This window comes from Saccoglossus kowalevskii, chromosome 16 (assembly GCF_978046115.1).
Source record: "Saccoglossus kowalevskii chromosome 16, keSacKowa6.1, whole genome shotgun sequence".
In the NCBI taxonomy this organism is placed as follows: domain Eukaryota; kingdom Metazoa; phylum Hemichordata; class Enteropneusta; family Harrimaniidae; genus Saccoglossus; species Saccoglossus kowalevskii.
In genome coordinates, this window is record NC_140656.1 from 4,877,995 (window position 1) to 4,899,710 (window position 21,716).

The window sequence follows — 21,716 nt, forward strand, 5'->3', positions numbered from 1 at the left end:
TGGAATGGCATGGTTTAACCAGGTTAATCTGTTCATGTGCAGCCCTGGTATGGTCTAACCAGGTTAATCTGTTCATGTGCAGCCCTGGCATGGTCTAACCAGATTAATCTGTTCATGTGCAGCCCTGGTATGGTCTAGCCAGGTTAATCTGTTCATGTGCAGCCCTGGTATGGTCTAACCAGGTTAATCTGTTCATGTGTAGCCATGGCATGGTCTGACCAGGTTAATCTGTTCATGTGCAGCCCTGGCATGGTCTAACCAGGTTAATCTGTTCATGTGCAGCCCTGGCATGGTCTAACCAGATTAATCTGTTCATGTGCAGCCCTGGCATGATCTAACCAGATTAATCTGTTCATGTGCAGCCCTGGTATGGTCTAACCAGTTTAATCTGTTCATGTGCAGCCCTGGTATGGTCTAACCAGGTTAATCTGTTCATGTGCAGCCCTGGCATGGTCTGACCAGGTTAATCTGTTCATGTGTAGCCAAGGCATGGTCTGACCAGGTTAATCTGTTCATGTGTAGCCATGGCATGGTCTGACCAGGTTAATCTGTTCATGTGCAGTCCTGGCATGGTCTGACCAGATTAATCTGTTCATGTGTAGCCATAGCATGGTCTGACCAGGTTAATCTGTTCATGTGTAGCCATAGCATGGTCTGATCAGGTTAATCTGTTCATGTGTAGCCATGGCATGGTCTGACCAGGTTAATCTGTTCATGTGTAGCCATGGCATGGTCTGACCAGATTAATCTGTTTATGTATAGCCATGGCATGGTCTAACCAGATTAATCTGTTCATGTGCTGGCATGGTTTGACCAGGTTAATCTGTTCATGTGTAGCCATGGCATGGTCTGACCAGGTTAATCTGTTCATGTGTAGCCATGGCATGGTCTGACCAGGTTAATCTGTTCATGTGTAGCCATGGCATGGTCTGACCAGATTAATCTGTTTATGTGTAGCCATGGCATGGTCTAACCAGATTAATCTGTTCATGTGCTGGCATGGTTTGACCAGGTTAATCTGTTCATGTGTAGCCATAGCATGGTCTGACCAGGTTAATCTGTTCATGTGTAGCCATAGCATGGTCTGATCAGGTTAATCTGTTCATGTGTAGCCATGGCATGGTCTGACCAGGTTAATCTGTTCATGTGTAGCCATGGCATGGTCTGACCAGATTAATCTGTTTATGTGTAGCCATGGCATGGTCTAACCAGATTAATCTGTTCATGTGCTGGCATGGTTTGACCAGGTTAATCTGTTCATGTGTAGCCATGGCATGGTCTGACCAGGTTAATCTGTTCATGTGTAGCCATGGCATGGTCTGACCAGATTAATCTGTTCATGTGTAGCCATGGCATGGTCTGACCAGATTAATCTGTTCATGTGTAGCCCTGGCATGGTCTGACCAGGTTAATCTGTTCATGTGCAGCCCTGGCATGGTCTAACCAGGTTAATCTGTTCATGTGCAGCCCTGGCATGGTCTAACCAGATTAATCTGTTCATGTGCAGCTCTGGTATGGTCTAACCAGTTTAATCTGTTCATGTGCAGCCCTGTTATGGTCTAACCAGGTTAATCTGTTCATGTGCAGCCCTGGCATGGTCTGACCAGGTTAATCTGTTCATGTGTAGCCATGGCATGGTCTGACCAGGTTAATCTGTTCATGTGTAGCCATGGCATGGTCTGACCAGGTTAATCTGTTCATGTGTAGCCATAGCATGGTCTGACCAGATTAATCTGTTCATGTGTAGCCATGGCATGGTCTAACCAGATTAATCTTTTCATGTGCTGGCATGGCTTGACCAGGTTAATCTGTTCATGTGCAGCCCTGGCATGGTCTGACCAGGTTAATCTGTTCATGTGCAGCCCTGGCATGGTCTGACCAGGTTAATCTGTTCATGTGTAGCCGTGGCATGGTCTGACCAGATTAATCTGTTCATGTGTAGCCATGGCATGGTCTAACCAGATTAATCTTTTCATGTGCTGGCATGGCTTGACCAGGTTAATCTGTTCATGTGCAGCCCTGGCATGGTCTGACCAGGTTAATCTGTTCATGTGCAGCCCTGGCATGGTCTGACCAGGTTAATCTGTTCATGTGTAGCCGTGGCATGGTCTGACCAGGTTAATCTGTTCATGTGTAGCCATGGCATGGTCTGACCAGGTTAATCTGTTCATGTGTAGCCATGGCATGGTCTGACCAGATTAATCTGTTCATGTGTAGCCATGGCATGGTCTGACCAGATTAATCTGTTCATGTGTAGCCATGGCATGGTCTAACCAGATTAATCTTTTCATGTGCTGGCATGGCTTGACCAGGTTAATCTGTTCATGTGCAGCCCTGGCATGGTCTGACCAGGTTAATCTGTTCATGTGCAGCCCTGGCATGGTCTGACCAGGTTAATCTGTTCATGTGCAGCCCTGGCATGGTCTGACCAGGTTAATCTGTTCATGTGCAACCCTGGCATGGTCTGACCAGGTTAATCTGTTCATGTGCAGCCCTGGCATGGTCTGACCAGGTTAATCTGTTCATGTGTAGCCATGGCATGGTTTGACCAGGTTAATCTGTTCATTTGTAGCCCTGGCATGGTCTGACCAGGTTAATCTGTTCATGCGCAGCCCTGGTATGGTCTAACCAGATTAATCTGTTCATGTGTAGCCATGGCATGGTTTGACCAGGTTAATCTGTTCATTTGTAGCCCTGGCATGGTCTGACCAGGTTAATCTGTTCATGCGCAGCCCTGTGTTAGTGAACACCATAACATTGCTCTGGGTATTACTGGTATGTATACTACTAATCTGTTTGGTATACATATTGATGTTATGTTAAACGTTAGACTTTTTTACCATAAATTATGTATATATTACATACATAATTTAGTGTCAAATAAAATATCTATCTACATGTATATGGATGGATTTCCTACATGCAGAGCCAGAATTGGTTACTTCTATTCATATGCAGAGTTAATCTATAGATATAGTACATGTATGCCATATTTGCTCTATTAGAAGCGCATATAAATTGGAAATTGTTTTTATTATATCCAGGATGTTTAAAATATGCCTTATTTTGGCTGTGTTACATACACTACTCAGGTAGAGCATGTCAAATCCTAGTGACACAGAGTTCACATTGTAGTTATTCATGTGCATTACAGGCAAGCCTTAAAGGTATTAAATTGTCTCTATCTTGTAGTTCTCAGTTGATTAGTAATTTCTAATATCCTGAATGCCCTGTGGATATGATACACTTTTTACTCCTGATGATGTAGGGGGAAATGATACGCGTTATCTACAAATGAACTACCCCTAGTCTCATATGATCCAATGAATTAATTTACACACACCGTACATGTACTGGTGTATTGTATTGAAACTGGATTCCCATACTGCAAAATACTTTATTTTTTAGCTGGAATTAATTGTCGCTGAATAGACAATTTTGCTGTTTTGTGTAAAGTTTACTTTATTGATTTTTGGTAAGTTGAATATGAAATATAGAAAAAATGAATCTTTTCTTCGCTGGATTTTGTTTTCACTGATTCATTCCTTCGGTGAAAAAAGCGAAAATAAATTCTATATTTGAACTTTACAGTATTTACCAGGTACACATGGTTAGTTTAAAATGTTAATTATATATTAGTGCATTTTCAAAACAACAATTTCAATAAATATTATTTATTTATCAATATATTGTTCTCCTAGCCAATGTAAGCTAGTTAACTGAAAAAAACATTTGTGATCATTAGCCTATTTATAGCTACGGGTGTGGCCTGTGCACTGGGTCCTGTCAGTTTGTTTGTCTGTCCATTCATCCATCTGTTCGTTGCTTTCTTTTAGAGGTGTAGTCAATGTAATGTGATACATGTATACATATGTTTCCAATTTTTTATTCCTTTTATTATGTATTAAGGCCAACTTGTAGCTTTAAAAACCTATATTTGTAGAATATTACCGCCAAGTTACATCAACTTATTCTGTTCAAACTTGAAATATAATAACACATGTTGGCTTACTGGGGCACTTCTAATATTTTTTAGAATTTGTTTGAAATTAGCCGACTGGCAGCCATTTTGAAAAATCAAAAATGATGCAACCACCAAACTTGGTACAGAAGCAGTGTATTATTTCACACCGATAATTTGCTGATAGGTCACAATATACAAACAGATTCAAACACTATGTCATGAGTAAATATAATTATAACAGCCAACTCTTGAACTGGCAGTCAAATCAGTTAAATCTGCTAGATCTTTGATAACAGGTATATATAACTGATATGTAGATCCATTGGGTAGACCCCAATCAGATATGTTTTTTTAGTGACAATGTCACCATTTCTCCAGACAATACATATTCTCTTTCAATAGAGATACAAATACTACATATCTTCATCTTTGCTCATTAGTAAATGTACTGGTATTGATAGATGTTTATTTACCCCCCCCCCCCCCCAGCACAGCTGCATGTAACACTCTCCCACTATAGATGATAGAGGGTGCTGTTTCACATACAGTAAAACTGAGGTGTATTCAAATTCTGTTCTATTTGACAAATAACCCTTCGCTATAGAGACTGATAGTTATTGCATGCTATACATGTAACAATGTTATGAAATAAAAACCTATTTTTTACTTCGCCATCAAATAATTGTTATTCTAGTTTAGTGAACTGTGGTAGACTTAACCCTAAACCTAAATTGAGATTTGTTTTTAAAATACTCAGTTGCTGAATTATTGCAGTGATTTATTGAAACATGTAAAATTGCTCAAGATCACTGCAAAAATCACACAACCTGAAATGTATGGTTTTAACATATAATAAGAAATTTATGATTTTCAACATGTCTTTGCAATAAATAATTTATTGGTAACTAAAACTCAAAACATTTTTGTTTAAGAATTATTGAATTTATAAAACAAGTAAGAAATGCAAGATACAGTAATAAGAAACATGGAAATCAAGAAATAGCAACTGGCATTTTAAGGCTTAATTTATGGCAACATAAATAACACAGCATTAGAGATAAGATAATTGGAGCATAGTATTAATATGATGCAATATCTGTAAATTGGAAATATATTTAGACCTCAACTATACAGTTCAAAATATGCCTGTGATAAAATAATAAGTTGGCATTACTATAATTTACTTACATAAATTAAATACAATTTCAATTATTGTCTAAAGTATTGATAACCCTCACTCATGGTTTTGCCTTAACCGTGGCTGAGATATAATTTTTCCCAGCAAAATTTTGCTGTAACATCTGCTTTTATGCGCTTTACTATAATTATTTTGATAATTCTTGGTCCAGTTGTTTTGTCCTCTTAAAAACAAACCGTACGTAGCCTGTAAAAGCATTTAATTTCACTATTTTGATGTTTGGAGCAATTTCACAAACTTTGCAGAGAAACAATGAGTCATTTTGTTATTCTACAAGTTCACTTTGGTTTACTTTAGCGAATTTTACTTATTAGTGGAAATAACGAAATTAACCAGGGGATTATTAATTGAGGTATATATGTATTACTAGAGACTAGGTAAGTCAATTTAGTAACAACTGTTTAAGACATAGAAAACAATTTTTATCATGAAAATAAGAATCTGTGATTTATTAATAATATTTACATACATGTAGTTGCACATAGTTGTTCAATATATGGATCTCAAACAAAGTGTAGAACACATTTTACACGTGTAAAAACATTGTTTAAAATTTGAACACAATGCTTAATGCATGTAGCAATAGTGAGATACAACTTAACATAATGATTATGATTGTTATCTGGTGTGTTTAGAAAATGGGCGGTTACAAGAACATGTCTAATCTCTGATTAAATTATCTTCCTTGTATTCAAACATGCTGGTACTGATTAATATAAGAGTGAGTTGCTTCTCTTCTTATTTTAATATAACATGGTAAAATATACTGTAAAATACTTTATTTTCGCTGAAGGAATGAGTCATTGAAAATAAAATCCAGCAACTATACCTTTTTTCCTATAATTTACATTCAAATCAGTGAAAATAAATTCCATACAAAATACCCAAAATGTCTTTTCAGCGAAAATTAATTTCAACCAAAATAAAAGATTCTACAGTAACAGACAGCCACATGGAATTTTTACATACAGTCAATTGTTTCATTTTCACTGCTAGAAATTTTTGTAATATTAGGATTTTATAAAAACAAAATTTTGCAAAAGTTGCTGACACTCACCATGTCAAATTTTCACTGTTACAATAATTTAGGTAGAGATGTAGGTTGGGAGACATTATTTTTAGTTGGCTCTAATTACTGTAATTACACAAGTAAAATATAACTTTTACCCATCAAGTTATATATCATTTGAAAGATTTTTATTTAAACTTTCAAGTTCTATGGTTTACAATAATGTACTATGAATACTGTATTTTGAAGTTAAAATCATGCATTTTTAGGTGAAAGTGCACTTTTTAATGCATATCCTGATTTTGATTTAAAAACACTTTATTAAAACTTCTGTTTATGACTGTTAATTGAAGGCAATGTGAAACATAAAACACAATGTGAGACTTTCAAATCGTTAGCTGCAACATGACATGACTGGTGATGAGTCTAACAATGATACTGTCTCATTGCATCATGAACAATTCTCACATTTTATTCAGTCGTTTTATTGAGGCCATTTAGATTGATAAAACAAGCTGACTTATCGTTGTATCAACGAAAGCTTTCTGTCAATCTAGACCAGTGCTCTAAACCATTCAAGATTATGAATTGATTCTGCATGCATCTGCACGTGTGTACATGCGTTTCTTTAGTCGACAGCTGTATTGCGATAAGGACTGAGTGCCTTAACCAAATCCCCAATTCAATTTAAAGTCAAAACAAAAATAAAGTTATTTATTTCATTGTCCACATATTTTGTAATTTCCTCATTCTTATTCTAATCATGTAATCATGGGTCATGAAAGGTCGTCTGTCTTCTTGCCATCAATCTGGGGAGCATTTTGAATCCATGATTGCTGTCTTATCTAATACATAGCTCAAAAAACAGACTTTTATCCTGGCTGGATGCATTCTGAACGATAAGGTGATTATGTTATGATTTCTATTAGTCGCTTTGTACACACACGGCAATTTTACATGCCTGTCAGACTTAATGTATAACCTAGGTAGGCAGAAATCAATGTGACACAGCTGCCTTCATAAATTGGTCTCAAGCCATATCCACACTGTCGTATAGGTGTGTAGATCTATCAAGCATAGGAAATATCCCCTATACACTGTAAAAATAGATCTTGATAAATTATAATACAGTGTTCTTAGTATAGTGGCAAAAAATATATATACCCGGTAGACATCCTACAAGTTATATCTCCAGAATAGTTTGTCACAATCAAAATCATTATATAAATTTTAATATTTGCAGAGTGAGAAAGAGTAGAGGAAGATGTTATTTTAATCGTTGTGTATTGATGTGGTCACGCCATGATTACATCGATTGTCTTCAACATGTAGTGTATAAATTATTCACGCACAATTTCGTCATCATTACAGGCAGTAAAAATTAACACTTCAACTACTACTGTGGAATAATGTATTATTTTCACTTAGAATCTTATTATTGAGATAATTATCTCGTATACTTGTTACAGTTCTCTCCACATGATAATAAATGCTAATAGACCTTATAATTATAGATTCTATCTAACTTGCTTAGATGGTAATGAAAAGGAAATTAAAACCAGTTTTAATGAGAATATTCAATCATTGTTCCTAGCAAACAATCTACAATGATCAAATAGTAAAAATATAAAATATGACTACTCTTCGTGGCAAGCCCTATGACGTGCTACACACCATGATTGATCATAAAATCACCAGACAATTACATTTTGGAAAATTACTGATGCAAAATGTCTTAATGAAATAGTTTTACTTGTGTCTTAGTGAAATAATGTTATATGCAGTTTTGGTTAACCATGCAAATTTTGTAATATGTGCCATAGTCATTGATCCACAAAGTGTGGGTCCCATATCTGTACAACTGCCATAGTCGTCTAACCACACAGTGTGGGTCCCATATCTGTACAACTGCCATAGTCGTCTAACCTCACTGTGTGGATCCCATATCTGTACAACTGCCATAGTCGTCTAACCACACAGTGTGGGTCCCATATTTGTAAAACTGCCAGTCATTGATCCACAAAGTGTGGGTGCCATATTTGTAAAACTGCCAGTCATTGATCCACAAAGTGTGGGTGCCATATTTGTACAACTGCCATAGTCGTCTAACCTCACTGTGTGGATCCCATATTTGTACAACTGCCATAGTCATTGATCCACACAGTGTGGGTCCCATATCTGTACAACTGCCATAGTCATTGATCCACACAGTGTGGGTCCCATATCTGTACAACTGCCATAGTCGTCTAACCACACAGTGTGGGTCCCATATCTGTACAACTGCCATAGTCGTCTAACCACACAGTGTGGGTCCCATATCTGTACAACTGCCATAGTCGTCTAACCTCACTGTGTGGATCCCATATTTGTACAACTGCCATAGTCGTCTAACCACACAGTGTGGGTCCCATATTTGTACAACTGCCATAGTCGTCTAACCACACAGTGTGGGTCCCATATTTGTACAACTGCCATAGTCGTCTAACTACAGTGTGGGTCCCATATTTGTACAACTGCCATAGTCGTCTAACCACACAGTGTGGGTCCCATATTTGTACAACTGCCATAGTCGTCTAACCACACAGTGTGGGTCCCATATTTGTACAACTGCCATAGTCGTCTAACCTCACTGTGTGGATCCCATATTTGTACAACTGCCATAGTCGTCTAACCACACAGTGTGGGTCCCATATTTGTACAACTGCCATAGTCGTCTAACCTCACTGTGTGGATCCCATATTTGTACAACTGCCATAGTCGTCTAACCACACAGTGTGGGTCCCATATTTGTAAAACTGCCAGTCATTGATCCACAAAGTGTGGGTGCCATATTTGTAAAACTGCCAGTCATTGATCCACAAAGTGTGGGTGCCATATTTGTACAACTGCCATAGTCGTCTAACCTCACTGTGTGGATCCCATATTTGTACAACTGCCATAGTCGTCTAACCACACAGTGTGGGTCCCATATTTGTAAAACTGCCAGTCATTGATCCACAAAGTGTGGGTGCCATATTTGTAAAACTGCCAGTCATTGATCCACAAAGTGTGGGTGCCATATTTGTACAACTGCCATAGTCGTCTAACCTCACTGTGTGGATCCCATATTTGTACAACTGCCATAGTCGTCTAACCACACAGTGTGGGTCCCATATTTGTAAAACTGCCAGTCATTGATCCACAAAGTGTGGGTGCCATATTTGTAAAACTGCCAGTCATTGATCCACAAAGTGTGGGTGCCATATTTGTACAACTGCCATAGTCGTCTAACCTCACTGTGTGGATCCCATATTTGTACAACTGCCATAGTCATTGATCCACACAGTGTGGGTCCCATATCTGTACAACTGCCATAGTCATTGATCCACACAGTGTGGGTCCCATATCTGTACAACTGCCATAGTCGTCTAACCACACAGTGTGGGTCCCATATCTGTACAACTGCCATAGTCGTCTAACCACACAGTGTGGGTCCCATATCTGTACAACTGCCATAGTCGTCTAACCTCACTGTGTGGATCCCATATTTGTACAACTGCCATAGTCGTCTAACCACACAGTGTGGGTCCCATATTTGTACAACTGCCATAGTCGTCTAACCACACAGTGTGGGTCCCATATTTGTACAACTGCCATAGTCGTCTAACTACACAGTGTGGGTCCCATATTTGTACAACTGCCATAGTCGTCTAACCTCACTGTGTGGATCCCATATTTGTACAACTGCCATAGTCGTCTAACCACAGTGTGGGTCCCATATTTGTACAACTGCCATAGTCGTCTAACCACAGTGTGGGTCCCATATCTGTACAACTGCCATAGTCGTCTAACCTCACTGTGTGGATCCCATATTTGTACAACTGCCATAGTCGTCTAACCACACAGTGTGGGTCCCATATTTGTACAACTGCCATAGTCGTCTAACCACACAGTGTGGGTCCCATATTTGTACAACTGCCATAGTCGTCTAACTACACAGTGTGGGTCCCATATTTGTACAACTGCCATAGTCGTCTAACCTCACTGTGTGGATCCCATATTTGTACAACTGCCATAGTCGTCTAACCACAGTGTGGGTCCCATATTTGTACAACTGCCATAGTCGTCTAACCACACAGTGTGGGTCCCATATTTGTACAACTGCCATAGTCGTCTAACCTCACTGTGTGGATCCCATATTTGTACAACTGCCATAGTCGTCTAACCACACAGTGTGGGTCCCATATTTGTACAACTGCCATAGTCGTCTAACCTCACTGTGTGGATCCCATACTGTAAAGGGGGTAATTATTCACTGGGTTTTAATTTAGCTTATTTCGCTGACTGGAAAAATGCGCTAAATTAAAACACAGTGAATATGTAAAATTTAGCATAGAACACATTATCTAAATGACGAAACCGTGAATTTAAAACCCACTGAATATGCCCGAAATGGTAAATCAGTGAAATTTAAACCCAGTGAAAATTAGTCATTTTACAGTATTTGTACAACTGCCATAGTCGTCTAACCACACAGTGTGGGTCCCATATTTGTACAACTGCCATAGTCGTCTAACCACACAGTGTGGGTCCCATATCTGTACAACTGCCATAGTCGTCTAACCTCACTGTGTGGATCCCATATTTGTACAACTGCCATAGTCGTCTAACCACACAGTGTGGGTCCCATATTTGTACAACTGCCATAGTCGTCTAACTACACAGTGTGGGTCCCATATTTGTACAACTGCCATAGTCGTCTAACCACACAGTGTGGGTCCCATATCTGTACAACTGCCATAGTCGTCTAACCTCACTGTGTGGATCCCATATTTGTACAACTGCCATAGTCGTCTAACCACACAGTGTGGGTCCCATATTTGTACAACTGCCATAGTCGTCTAACTACACAGTGTGTGTCCCATATTTGTACAACTGCCATAGTCGTCTAACCACACAGTGTGGGTCCCATATTTGTACAACTGCCATAGTCGTCTAACTACACAGTGTGGGTCCCATATTTGTACAACTGCCATAGTTGTCTAACCTCACTGTGTGGATCCCATATTTGTACAACTGCCATAGTCGTCTAACCACACAGTGTGGGTCCCATATTTGTACAACTGCCATAGTCGTCTAACCACACAGTGTGGGTCCCATATTTGTACAACTGCCATAGTCGTCTAACCTCACTGTGTGGGTCCCATATTTGTACAACTGCCATAGTCGTCTAACCACACAGTGTGGGTCCCATATTTGTACAACTGCCATAGTCGTCTAACCTCACTGTGTGGATCCCATATTTGTACAACTGCCATAGTCGTCTAACCACACAGTGTGGGTCCCATATTTGTACAACTGCCATAGTCGTCTAACCACACAGTGTGGGTCCCATATTTGTACAACTGCCATAGTCGTCTAACCTCACTGTGTGGATCCCATATTTGTACAACTGCCATAGTCGTCTAACCACACAGTGTGGGTCCCATATTTGTACAACTGCCATAGTCGTCTAACCTCACTGTGTGGATCCCATACTGTAAAGGGGGTAATTATTCACTGGGTTTTAATTTAGCTTATTTCGCTGACTGGAAAAATGCGCTAAATTAAAACACAGTGAATATGTAAAATTTAGCATAGAACACATTATCTAAATGACGAAACCGTGAATTTAAAACCCACTGAATATGCCCGAAATGGTAAATCAGTGAAATTTAAACCCAGTGAAAATTAGTCATTTTACAGTATTTGTACAACTGCCATAGTCGTCTAACCACACAGTGTGGGTCCCATATTTGTACAACTGCCATAGTCGTCTAACCACACAGTGTGGGTCCCATATCTGTACAACTGCCATAGTCGTCTAACCTCACTGTGTGGATCCCATATTTGTACAACTGCCATAGTCGTCTAACCACACAGTGTGGGTCCCATATTTGTACAACTGCCATAGTCGTCTAACTACACAGTGTGGGTCCCATATTTGTACAACTGCCATAGTCGTCTAACCACACAGTGTGGGTCCCATATCTGTACAACTGCCATAGTCGTCTAACCTCACTGTGTGGATCCCATATTTGTACAACTGCCATAGTCGTCTAACCACACAGTGTGGGTCCCATATTTGTACAACTGCCATAGTCGTCTAACTACACAGTGTGTGTCCCATATTTGTACAACTGCCATAGTCGTCTAACCACACAGTGTGGGTCCCATATTTGTACAACTGCCATAGTCGTCTAACTACACAGTGTGGGTCCCATATTTGTACAACTGCCATAGTTGTCTAACCTCACTGTGTGGATCCCATATTTGTACAACTGCCATAGTCGTCTAACCACACAGTGTGGGTCCCATATTTGTACAACTGCCATAGTCGTCTAACCACACTGTGTGGATCCCATATTTGTACAACTGCCATAGTCGTCTAACCACACAGTGTGGGTCCCATATTTGTACAACTGCCATAGTCGTCTAACCTCACTGTGTGGATCCCATATTTGTACAACTGCCATAGTCGTCTAACCACACAGTGTGGGTCCCATATTTGTACAACTGCCATAGTCGTCTAACCTCACTGTGTGGATCCCATATTTGTACAACTGCCATAGTCGTCTAACCACACAGTGTGGGTCCCATATTTGTACAACTGCCATAGTCGTCTAACCACACAGTGTGGGTCCCATATTTGTACAACTGCCATAGTCGTCTAACCTCACTGTGTGGATCCCATATTTGTACAACTGCCATAGTCGTCTAACCACACAGTGTGGGTCCCATATTTGTACAACTGCCATAGTCGTCTAACCACACAATGTGGGTCCCATATTTGTACAACTGCCATTGTCACCTAACCACACAGTGTGGGTCCCATATTTGTACAACAGCCATAGTCGTCTAACCACACAGTGTGGGTCCCATATTTGTACAACTGCCATAGTCGTCTAACCACACAGTGTGGGTCCCATATTTGTAAAACTGTCATAGTCGTCTAACCACACAGTGTGGGTCCCATATTAGTACAACTGCCATAGTCATCTTACCACACAGTGTGGGTCCCATATTTGTACAACTGTCAAAGTCATTAAACCATGTTGTGTGGAAAGTATACAAGTGGCACAGTCGTCTCACCTTGCTGTATGGGTTCCCATACAACTGCCATAGTTTCACTGGGTTGTTTGGGTCCCATACAGCTGCCATAATAGTCAATATATGCCATGTAGGACCCATTCTGGTACCGCAGTCATCAAACTAAGCTACTACATACTACATAATTAAATTAATTGTGCTGCAGATTCTCAGCTATAGTGATGTGAACTAGTATTATGGACTCTCCAATCAAAACTCCATATTTGTGGTTCCGTAATAAAATGATTCCAGTGAGCCTAACTATGTCTGAAAATGTATATCCTTAAGTGATTGATTTCGCTAGTATAAATTGACTGTGACAATTATTGTGCTCACAAAGGTTTATGCCTTTCTGAGATTTTACACTCACAAAAGAAGTTCTAATTTGTATAATTAATTGATTACAGAATTGTACTGTGTTTTAACAAAAAGAGATTACTCTTATAATCAGTGCAATTACATTACGTGCATTTCACACTTTATTGTACCATTTCCTATATTGGAACATTGTGCTATGTATGTCATTGCTATAGATCAAGTACATATTAATCTCCTGCATTCCAATTCAGTAGGGATTGTGATGTAAAAACAAGAGCATGTTATTACAAATGAACTCAAAAAACCCACATCACTGCATCTCGCATACTATCTTACATAGAATTAACTTCTCATTCATTATGGCGCTGTTGGTCGTTTGATCATTATTGTACATGTATATGGAGCTACATGGATGTACACAATAAATGTATGTAACAGTAGTATGTTTTTATATATTAAATCACTGTGGATAAAACATGGTCATGCATTGTTTGCTTATTATTCTTGTGGACTTATTCCAGGCATTTTCACTGCCCGGCAAAGGGTGAAAACAAAAGCCAACAACTCTCAGAAAACATTGGGTTGTTGAGACTCTCCTGAACAGTGTAACAAAATTATCCTACATGTACATTTGCAACATATATATATTTGGTTGTTCAGGATTGTCTCAAAGTTGAGTTTATGCAGTTTCCTTGACTTTTGCTGTTTTCATCGGCTCCTCGACCAGCATTCCACAGCAGCCCTCACAGAGCCCATAGTAATGCATGGTACAGTGGTATGCATCTTAGCAACATAGAACATTCGTGACGTAGCTCTGCGCTCGAGAATAACCACAAAATAAATTTGCTAGGCTTGTGTTCACATTTTTGTGTTCCTTTTGGAAATCAAATATTGTAAAAAACTTTATTTTTGCTGGAATTAATTTTCACTGATTTTTGGCGAGTTGAATGTAAAGTATATGAAAAAAGGTATATTCATTGGATTTAATCATTCCTTCAGTGAAAATAGGTCAAAAGAATTCCAAGCGAAAATAAATAAATTAGATGCTCTGAAATGACATACATAGTACCATGCATATAACATGCACAATCCTCAGATATTTATTGTCCAACTCACTATAGTTCAAATAATACTTTGCACCCAGTAGTATGGTTCACGGTTTATCATAGTATAAAAACTTTGATTTACCAAGAGAATGATTTTCAATAATTTTGGACCAGTAAACAATTTACTTTTACACTTTTAAATTATCAAATCTTTAAAATTGCTTGTTGTGAAAGTTCAGTGTTTCACTGTAATTTGTGTATGCTATATGTATATGACTTGCATTACTTTTATAAACTAAGAAAACTCCATATCTCACAATATCTTATGACATATTGCCAGAGTAGTACATGTACATGTAGTAGCACAGATATTAGTGTGCTGTGTCAAAAATGTTGACTATTGTTTTGGATCTTTTAAGCTGTCACTAAGTCTTATTGACAATTTGATGAAATGCCATACTTGTCAAAGGTGCTGTCATGCATGAAAATTGTGATTACTAGGATATGTTCTCTCTAAATTTACAAGTACATGTAATCTTTGAAATCGATTGAAAACCCTGTAAATGTGTGATCTGATGATATCTCAATGCTGTATGAATCAGATGTAAACAGCACATAGACCACATGTGAACAGCACATAGACCACATGTAAACAGCACATAGACCACATGTAAACGGCATATAGATCACATGTAAACAGCACATAGACCACATGTAAACGGCATATAGATCACATGTAAACGGCACATAGATCACATGTAAACGGCATATAGATCACATGTAAACAGCACATAGTCACATGTAAACGGCATATAGATCACATGTAAACAGCACATAGACCACATGTAAACGGCATATAGATCACATGTAAACTGCACATAGATCACATGTAAACGGCATATAGATTACATGTAAACGGCACATAGATCACATGTAAACGGCATATAGATTACATGTAAACTGCACATAGATCACATGTAAACGGCATATAGATTACATGTAAACGGCACATAGATCACATGTAAACGGCACATAGATCACATGTAAACGGCACATAGATTACATGTAAACGGCATATAGATTATATGTAAACGGCACATAGATTACATGTAAACGGCACATAGATCACATGTAAACGGCATATAGATTACATGTAAACGGCACATAGATCACATGTAAACGGCACATAGATCACATGTAAACTGCATATAGATCACATGTAAACAGCACATAGACCACATGTAAACGGCATATAGATTACATGTAAACTGCACATAGATCACATGTAAACAGCACATGGATCACATGTAAACAGCACATGGATCACATGTAAACAGCACATGGATCACATGTAAACAGCACATGGATCACATGTAAACAGCACATGGATCACATGTAAACAGCACATGGATCACATGTAAACAGCACATGGATCACATGTAAACAGCACATGGATCACATATAAAAGCACGTGGATCAGATGTTAACAGCACATGGATCACATGTTAACAGCACATGGATCACATGTTAACAACACATGGATCACATGTTAACAACACATGGATCACATTAAACAGACAGCAGATAAATGGCATGTCTATAATAATGTCAAAATACAGCACTATTTCCTGCAAAATGTAATCACATGATTTTATCACATATGGTACCTACATGTAAGCATTCCATGGGTTAAGTGTTCAAAAAGTACTTCCAGATAAACAGTATTTGCTGATGTAATCCAAGATCATGGCGGGCATGTTTTTTGGTTGTAGAAAAAAAAATGGGGTATGATCATCTAGCCTACAGTGTTATTAAAATTCAATAATTTTCAATAGTCACAATGGTTGAAAAAGCATAATAGTGAAATAGGCCATCATGTAATCCCCTAGATATAAACATTAAATGGCATATTCTTTATTCACCTACACAGATGAAGTGTAGCTCAATATAGTAAAATACTTTTAATTTTTAGAATTTTAGAGAATGTCTGAATCTCATATCCGTTTAACTTGTTTTTTCTGGTGCTACATGTACCTTAATAAATATCTTTATCATATAAGCAACTATGATGTATATGTGTTTGTATTGTTTTAGCTGCAATAATATTCTATGGTAGTTGATCCACACCATGTGATACATGTATATTTTGACAACTGTATTAAATACCAATGACACACAGAGTAACAATCCAGAGATAATTTTTAGATATTGTTATATATATAATACTGCGTATTGCAAAGAGAGATATTAGTCTCTCACCAGTATGCAGACAGACTTTTTTGGTAGTCATGCACTGTTTACCTTTCAGTACCAAATGTTTTCCCGCTCAAACTTGGATAAATTTTCTGTAATTTTTACTAAATTACAATTTTACTAAATTGAACCAAACAGACAAAATTTGACAATACTTTTAGCTTTTGATCAAAAATTTGAAATTTTCACCACATTTCATGTGAAAAAAGAGCAGACTATAAATGAAACTACATTATTTTGTGGATGGTTTCTGAAGTTGACTTTGGCACTCATTTAAGTTAATTAAGGACAATAATTTTACTGATTTACTAAAGTAAAAATTAATAAGAGGACAATTTGATTTCCATTTGTTAACCCTATCTAGTGTGAATAGAAGAAAATAAATTAAAATATAGCTGCGTGTCACATTAAAATGGTTTATATTCATCAAATCATTGCTTGTATAGTAGTGACATGGCTTTGAGTAACAGAAAAATGACAAAGGTGGGTTTAAAGGCTATGTAAGGGGAAGTAATAGAAAATAGAAAGCAGACAGAAATCCTTAAAGCTATGGCAGTATGTTAATTGCATTTACCAACTGTATCATATGGTTTACAAAACACAACTGTAAATTCTCACAATCAATTTATTTTCATCTTGATTGAACACTGTTATTAAGTTTGAAGCAGATAAATTAAATTTGAAAATGTAATTCGTACCCTGTAGCCAATATATCTTTTTCCTATATTTTACATTCAACTTGTCAAAAATGAGTGAAAATAAATTCTATACAGAACACCATAAAAGTCTTTTTATCGAAAAATAAATTCTATACTTTATAAATCTTAATTTTTACCTGGGTTTTATTAGTGTGTGATTCACTGATACTTGCACAATTACATGTACTGTTTCCTTAACAAACAAGTAAATATTCCGCTGATATTAACCTTTTCACCACCAGTTCCCTCACAAAATAGTCCTGTTTATAGGCTGCACTTTTCTTCAGAAAATTAGGACAAAAATGGACAAATTTTTAAGTAAAAACTGATAATTGACTCAAATTTTGTCTGTTGGTTCCAAAATTAGGGTTCATTTCTCGTAATATTGAAGAATATGAGAAAAAAGTACAGAAAAATTTAGGTGAAAAAGTCTGGTGATGAACAGGTTACACGATCTAAATATTCTTTTACAGCATATTGTCAGCTAAATCATACATGTATACACAGAATTTCAGACAAAAATAAACTTGTACATTTTATGATTATTATTTTCGCTGATTTTATCCAAGCCCTAAAATTCCAGCTGGGCATAAAGCTAAAATTTGTATGAGAGACTGTTTATTCTGGCAGTTTGTGAACATCACCAAATCGAACATAGTGTATTTGATATCAGTACATCTGTTAAAAGGGTAATCAGCTGTATCCTGGAATTCAGCCATTTAGAGTGACATGGTCTGGTGAATTGCTATGTAAATACGGAGACAACACATTATTCTGTGTCATCACTGATTGGCTGTCTCCATGACTTCAGTACAAGTACATAACTATAGAAACTTGTATGTGCAGACTGACCCATATATATGTAAGGCCTGTCCACTGCCCCACCTATTCACTAGTCTGTTATTCATAGATTTTTCAAAGTCTCACAATAATAGGCGACATGTACTCGGTAATCTAAATCAGCTGCTAACTAAATTTGAACATTAAAATAAGTATTTACAGTGTAATGTATCAGCTGACATACACTTTGTGTCGCAAAATTCAAACTGGTAACATATACAAATTTTTGTGGTTATATTCAAAATGGCCAACTGGTGGCCATTTTGTTTTAATGAATGCGCTTCAAGGCTATATCTCTGACACACCTTGACTGATCATATTCAAACTTTATATATACATCATACATCATATCACATATATGTACATCCAAGCTGGTCAAATGGTGACTCTTTTAATGTTAAAAATGCATCAAAATCAAGCATTTCTGCCATTCCAGATCTTGGTCATCAAACTAGAAATACATAATGTGACCTAACCACATGTCATTTGATTTTTTCAGATCAGATTCAAATTTTGTATTATGTAGGCTATTTCTCTGACATGCATTGACTGTTTGCATTCAGACTTTATTATCACATTATACATCACCTGTATTTACATTTACAACGGTATTTCAAGTTCTGATTCAAAATGATCTTGAGATTTATTTTAGTTTCGTTTACTTTTGAACATGACTTGTTTAATTATATTCTTAACATGTCTCAGATGAAATCGTTGTAACCTTTTCACCATGTTGTATCTTTATCTCTGATCAATTTGACGTCAAACGTTTCATGAGATGGGTCGTCATGAGGTTTGAAACTGTATCAGTGTTGATGATAATACGTTGATGAAACCTTGGCATTTGTACAGTGGTTAGTCTGTTAGCCTTGCATCAGGGATGTTCAACTCTCAAAGCTGACTGTTTACTCAGCAGTATGAATCAGAGCACTGTCACTCCCAAACATGGAGTGTTAAGTTTGGTTTGAACACATGCACCTAAACCAAAAAACTTAGGAGAGATAGCAGTGACTTTAATTAATACCCAGAAAGTTCACCTGGCAGATAAATATTTTTAAAAAAAAACATTGATGAAATTAACTTCATTTGATATTGTTGCTACCGCTTTGTATTCATTTACATATTTCCCAATATGCTCTCATCTCAGAGTCATGTGCATGTACTTTCAAGAAAGTTATATTAATCATTACGTAATACATTTTTTTTCAACTGCTATTCTTAAAATTAATGCATTTTCATAAATTTATTGTTTCAGATACAGCTAGATCAGTAAGAAGACAAATTTACCCAGCTGAGTCTGCTCCAGCTAAAGGGGTACTTTGGCAGTGGATTGGTGATGTCCCAGGCAGTTGGAACACCTATGACTTAGACATATGCTGTATTTTGGAAACAGCATTTGAAAAAAAACAAGAACAAATTAATTTGACGCAAACTGCATGTGGACTTCCATACATCATTGACTTAACAAATATGATTCAGATACGCAATGGTACTGGATTTACCCGTGAGATCAGAAGGATCCAAATGTCGGTGGGATACCCAGTAGCTGATGACAATGATCCCCACTCTACAAGCAATAACAATCCAGATAGGAAACTGAAACATTCTATTTCGGCTCCATGTGGAGTGGGTGATTCCCCTCTCAGTGGCATAAAAAGTAAAATCGGGAGATCCAGTTCTACAAAATTGTCTCCATCTGATAGTAAGCCATCCTTGTCTGATGTGGGATCTGTCAGCTCTATCAGTAGTACTGATATGAATAATGTTACACCATCGACCAGTGGTATCGTTTCACCAAATAGTGATAGTGGCATTGTGGCTTCAGCTTCAAATTCGTCTGTTGGCATGGTAACTGCCTCTCCATTACCATCTTCGTCAGGATCATCTAGTAGTGCTCTGTCTTCGTCATCAGCGATGACAATGTCTGTACCTGTCAGCAGAATGGTCAGGTAAGCACATTGCCTACAATAAGTGAAAGATTCTATCACATTTATGAAACCTGTTTTGAAATTTTTTTACAAGGGAGCTTTTTGTAAAGAAAAAAGGGGAATAAGATGATCATATTACTTGTTTTAGCTGAGTAGTAATGTCAGTAGGCTTCATTTGTATCAGAGCTGTATTTTAATGATATCGGATGCTCGCATATAATCATCATGTTAATTCCAACTTGGCATTTTACTACCAACATGCTTCTAAATAAAAAACTGTAGTGAAGGTTGTTTGCAGGCATTCATCTTATTAAATGAACACAAAAATATTATCATGTTTTTTTGTGTCAAAATTGTTGATTTCATAATTTTTGTTTTTCATCTACTGTGAATGCATTAATTATTCACTTGGTTTTAATTTTGCTATTTTCGCTGATAAGTAAAATCCATCACAAAATAGTCCTTGTTTATAGTTTTTGAGTAAAAACTGAAAATTTACTAAATTTTGGCTGGTTCAGAATATAAGTTAAAGGTACAGACAAATTTGGGCGAGAAAGTCTGGTAGTGAAAAGGTTAAAGCAACTATCAGAATTTTTCAGAGATTTGTAACAAGTTTATTTATGAGCACCAGTCTAATAAATGTAACTACATACTCTATGTACTTGTATACAATGTCTTTTTACCGTACAAGCCAACGGTAAATGGCTCAGCAATCTCCATTTCCTGGGTGAATGACACATTTTTTTGATGAAAAAATAGTTTGGTGACCAAGTTCTTTGTCTGAATTGTATCTGAACTAACATAAAACAAAACCATATGGTAAAAGTCAGGGAAATCTTGTGATAAGTATTAATACTACCATGCAACATTAAACTACCAAATAAATAGAAATAAAAGACTATTTATACAAATGAGCTGCCATAGTAGATTTTAAATTTAATATTCAGATTACATGACATCTTTTTCATGAAGTTTAGTATAATTATAAAATTATAACAAGTTTGGTAATTTATGGTCACAGATAGTACCTTCAATTTGATAATTGTGCTGATATTACTGGGTAAATTGTTAAATATTGTCACAAGTTATTACACATCAGTTTGACTTCTAGGGATGACACATTGTCATATATGGTGACATTAATATATAATTCAAACCTAAATCAATCAAATAATAGTAAATTTATACATGTACATGTGTTAATATGTGACCTTAGTACTGTCACCGTGAGTCAGTTGAAGGCCGATGTGTGTTTGATATATTGGTACTGGAGACTAATAATGACTACATGTGTAGGTGTTTCTGGGCATTTAACGCTGTATGTAAGATATACTTAGACCAATTCTCTTCAAACC

The 21,716-nt window shown here is 37.2% G+C and overlaps 1 protein-coding gene across 2 annotated transcripts in view; it reads left to right on the forward strand.

Moving 5' to 3' along the window:
• LOC102805869 (E3 ubiquitin-protein ligase DTX4-like) overlaps positions 1-21,716 on the forward strand; it is a 56,484-nt gene that overhangs the window by 15,343 nt on the left and 19,425 nt on the right. For both annotated transcript variants that reach the window (XM_085491629.1, XM_085491631.1), the window contains exon 2: positions 19,689-20,382. In XM_085491629.1, coding sequence (XP_085347755.1) covers positions 19,689-20,382 — 694 coding nt within the window. The remainder of the gene's footprint in view (positions 1-19,688; positions 20,383-21,716) is intronic.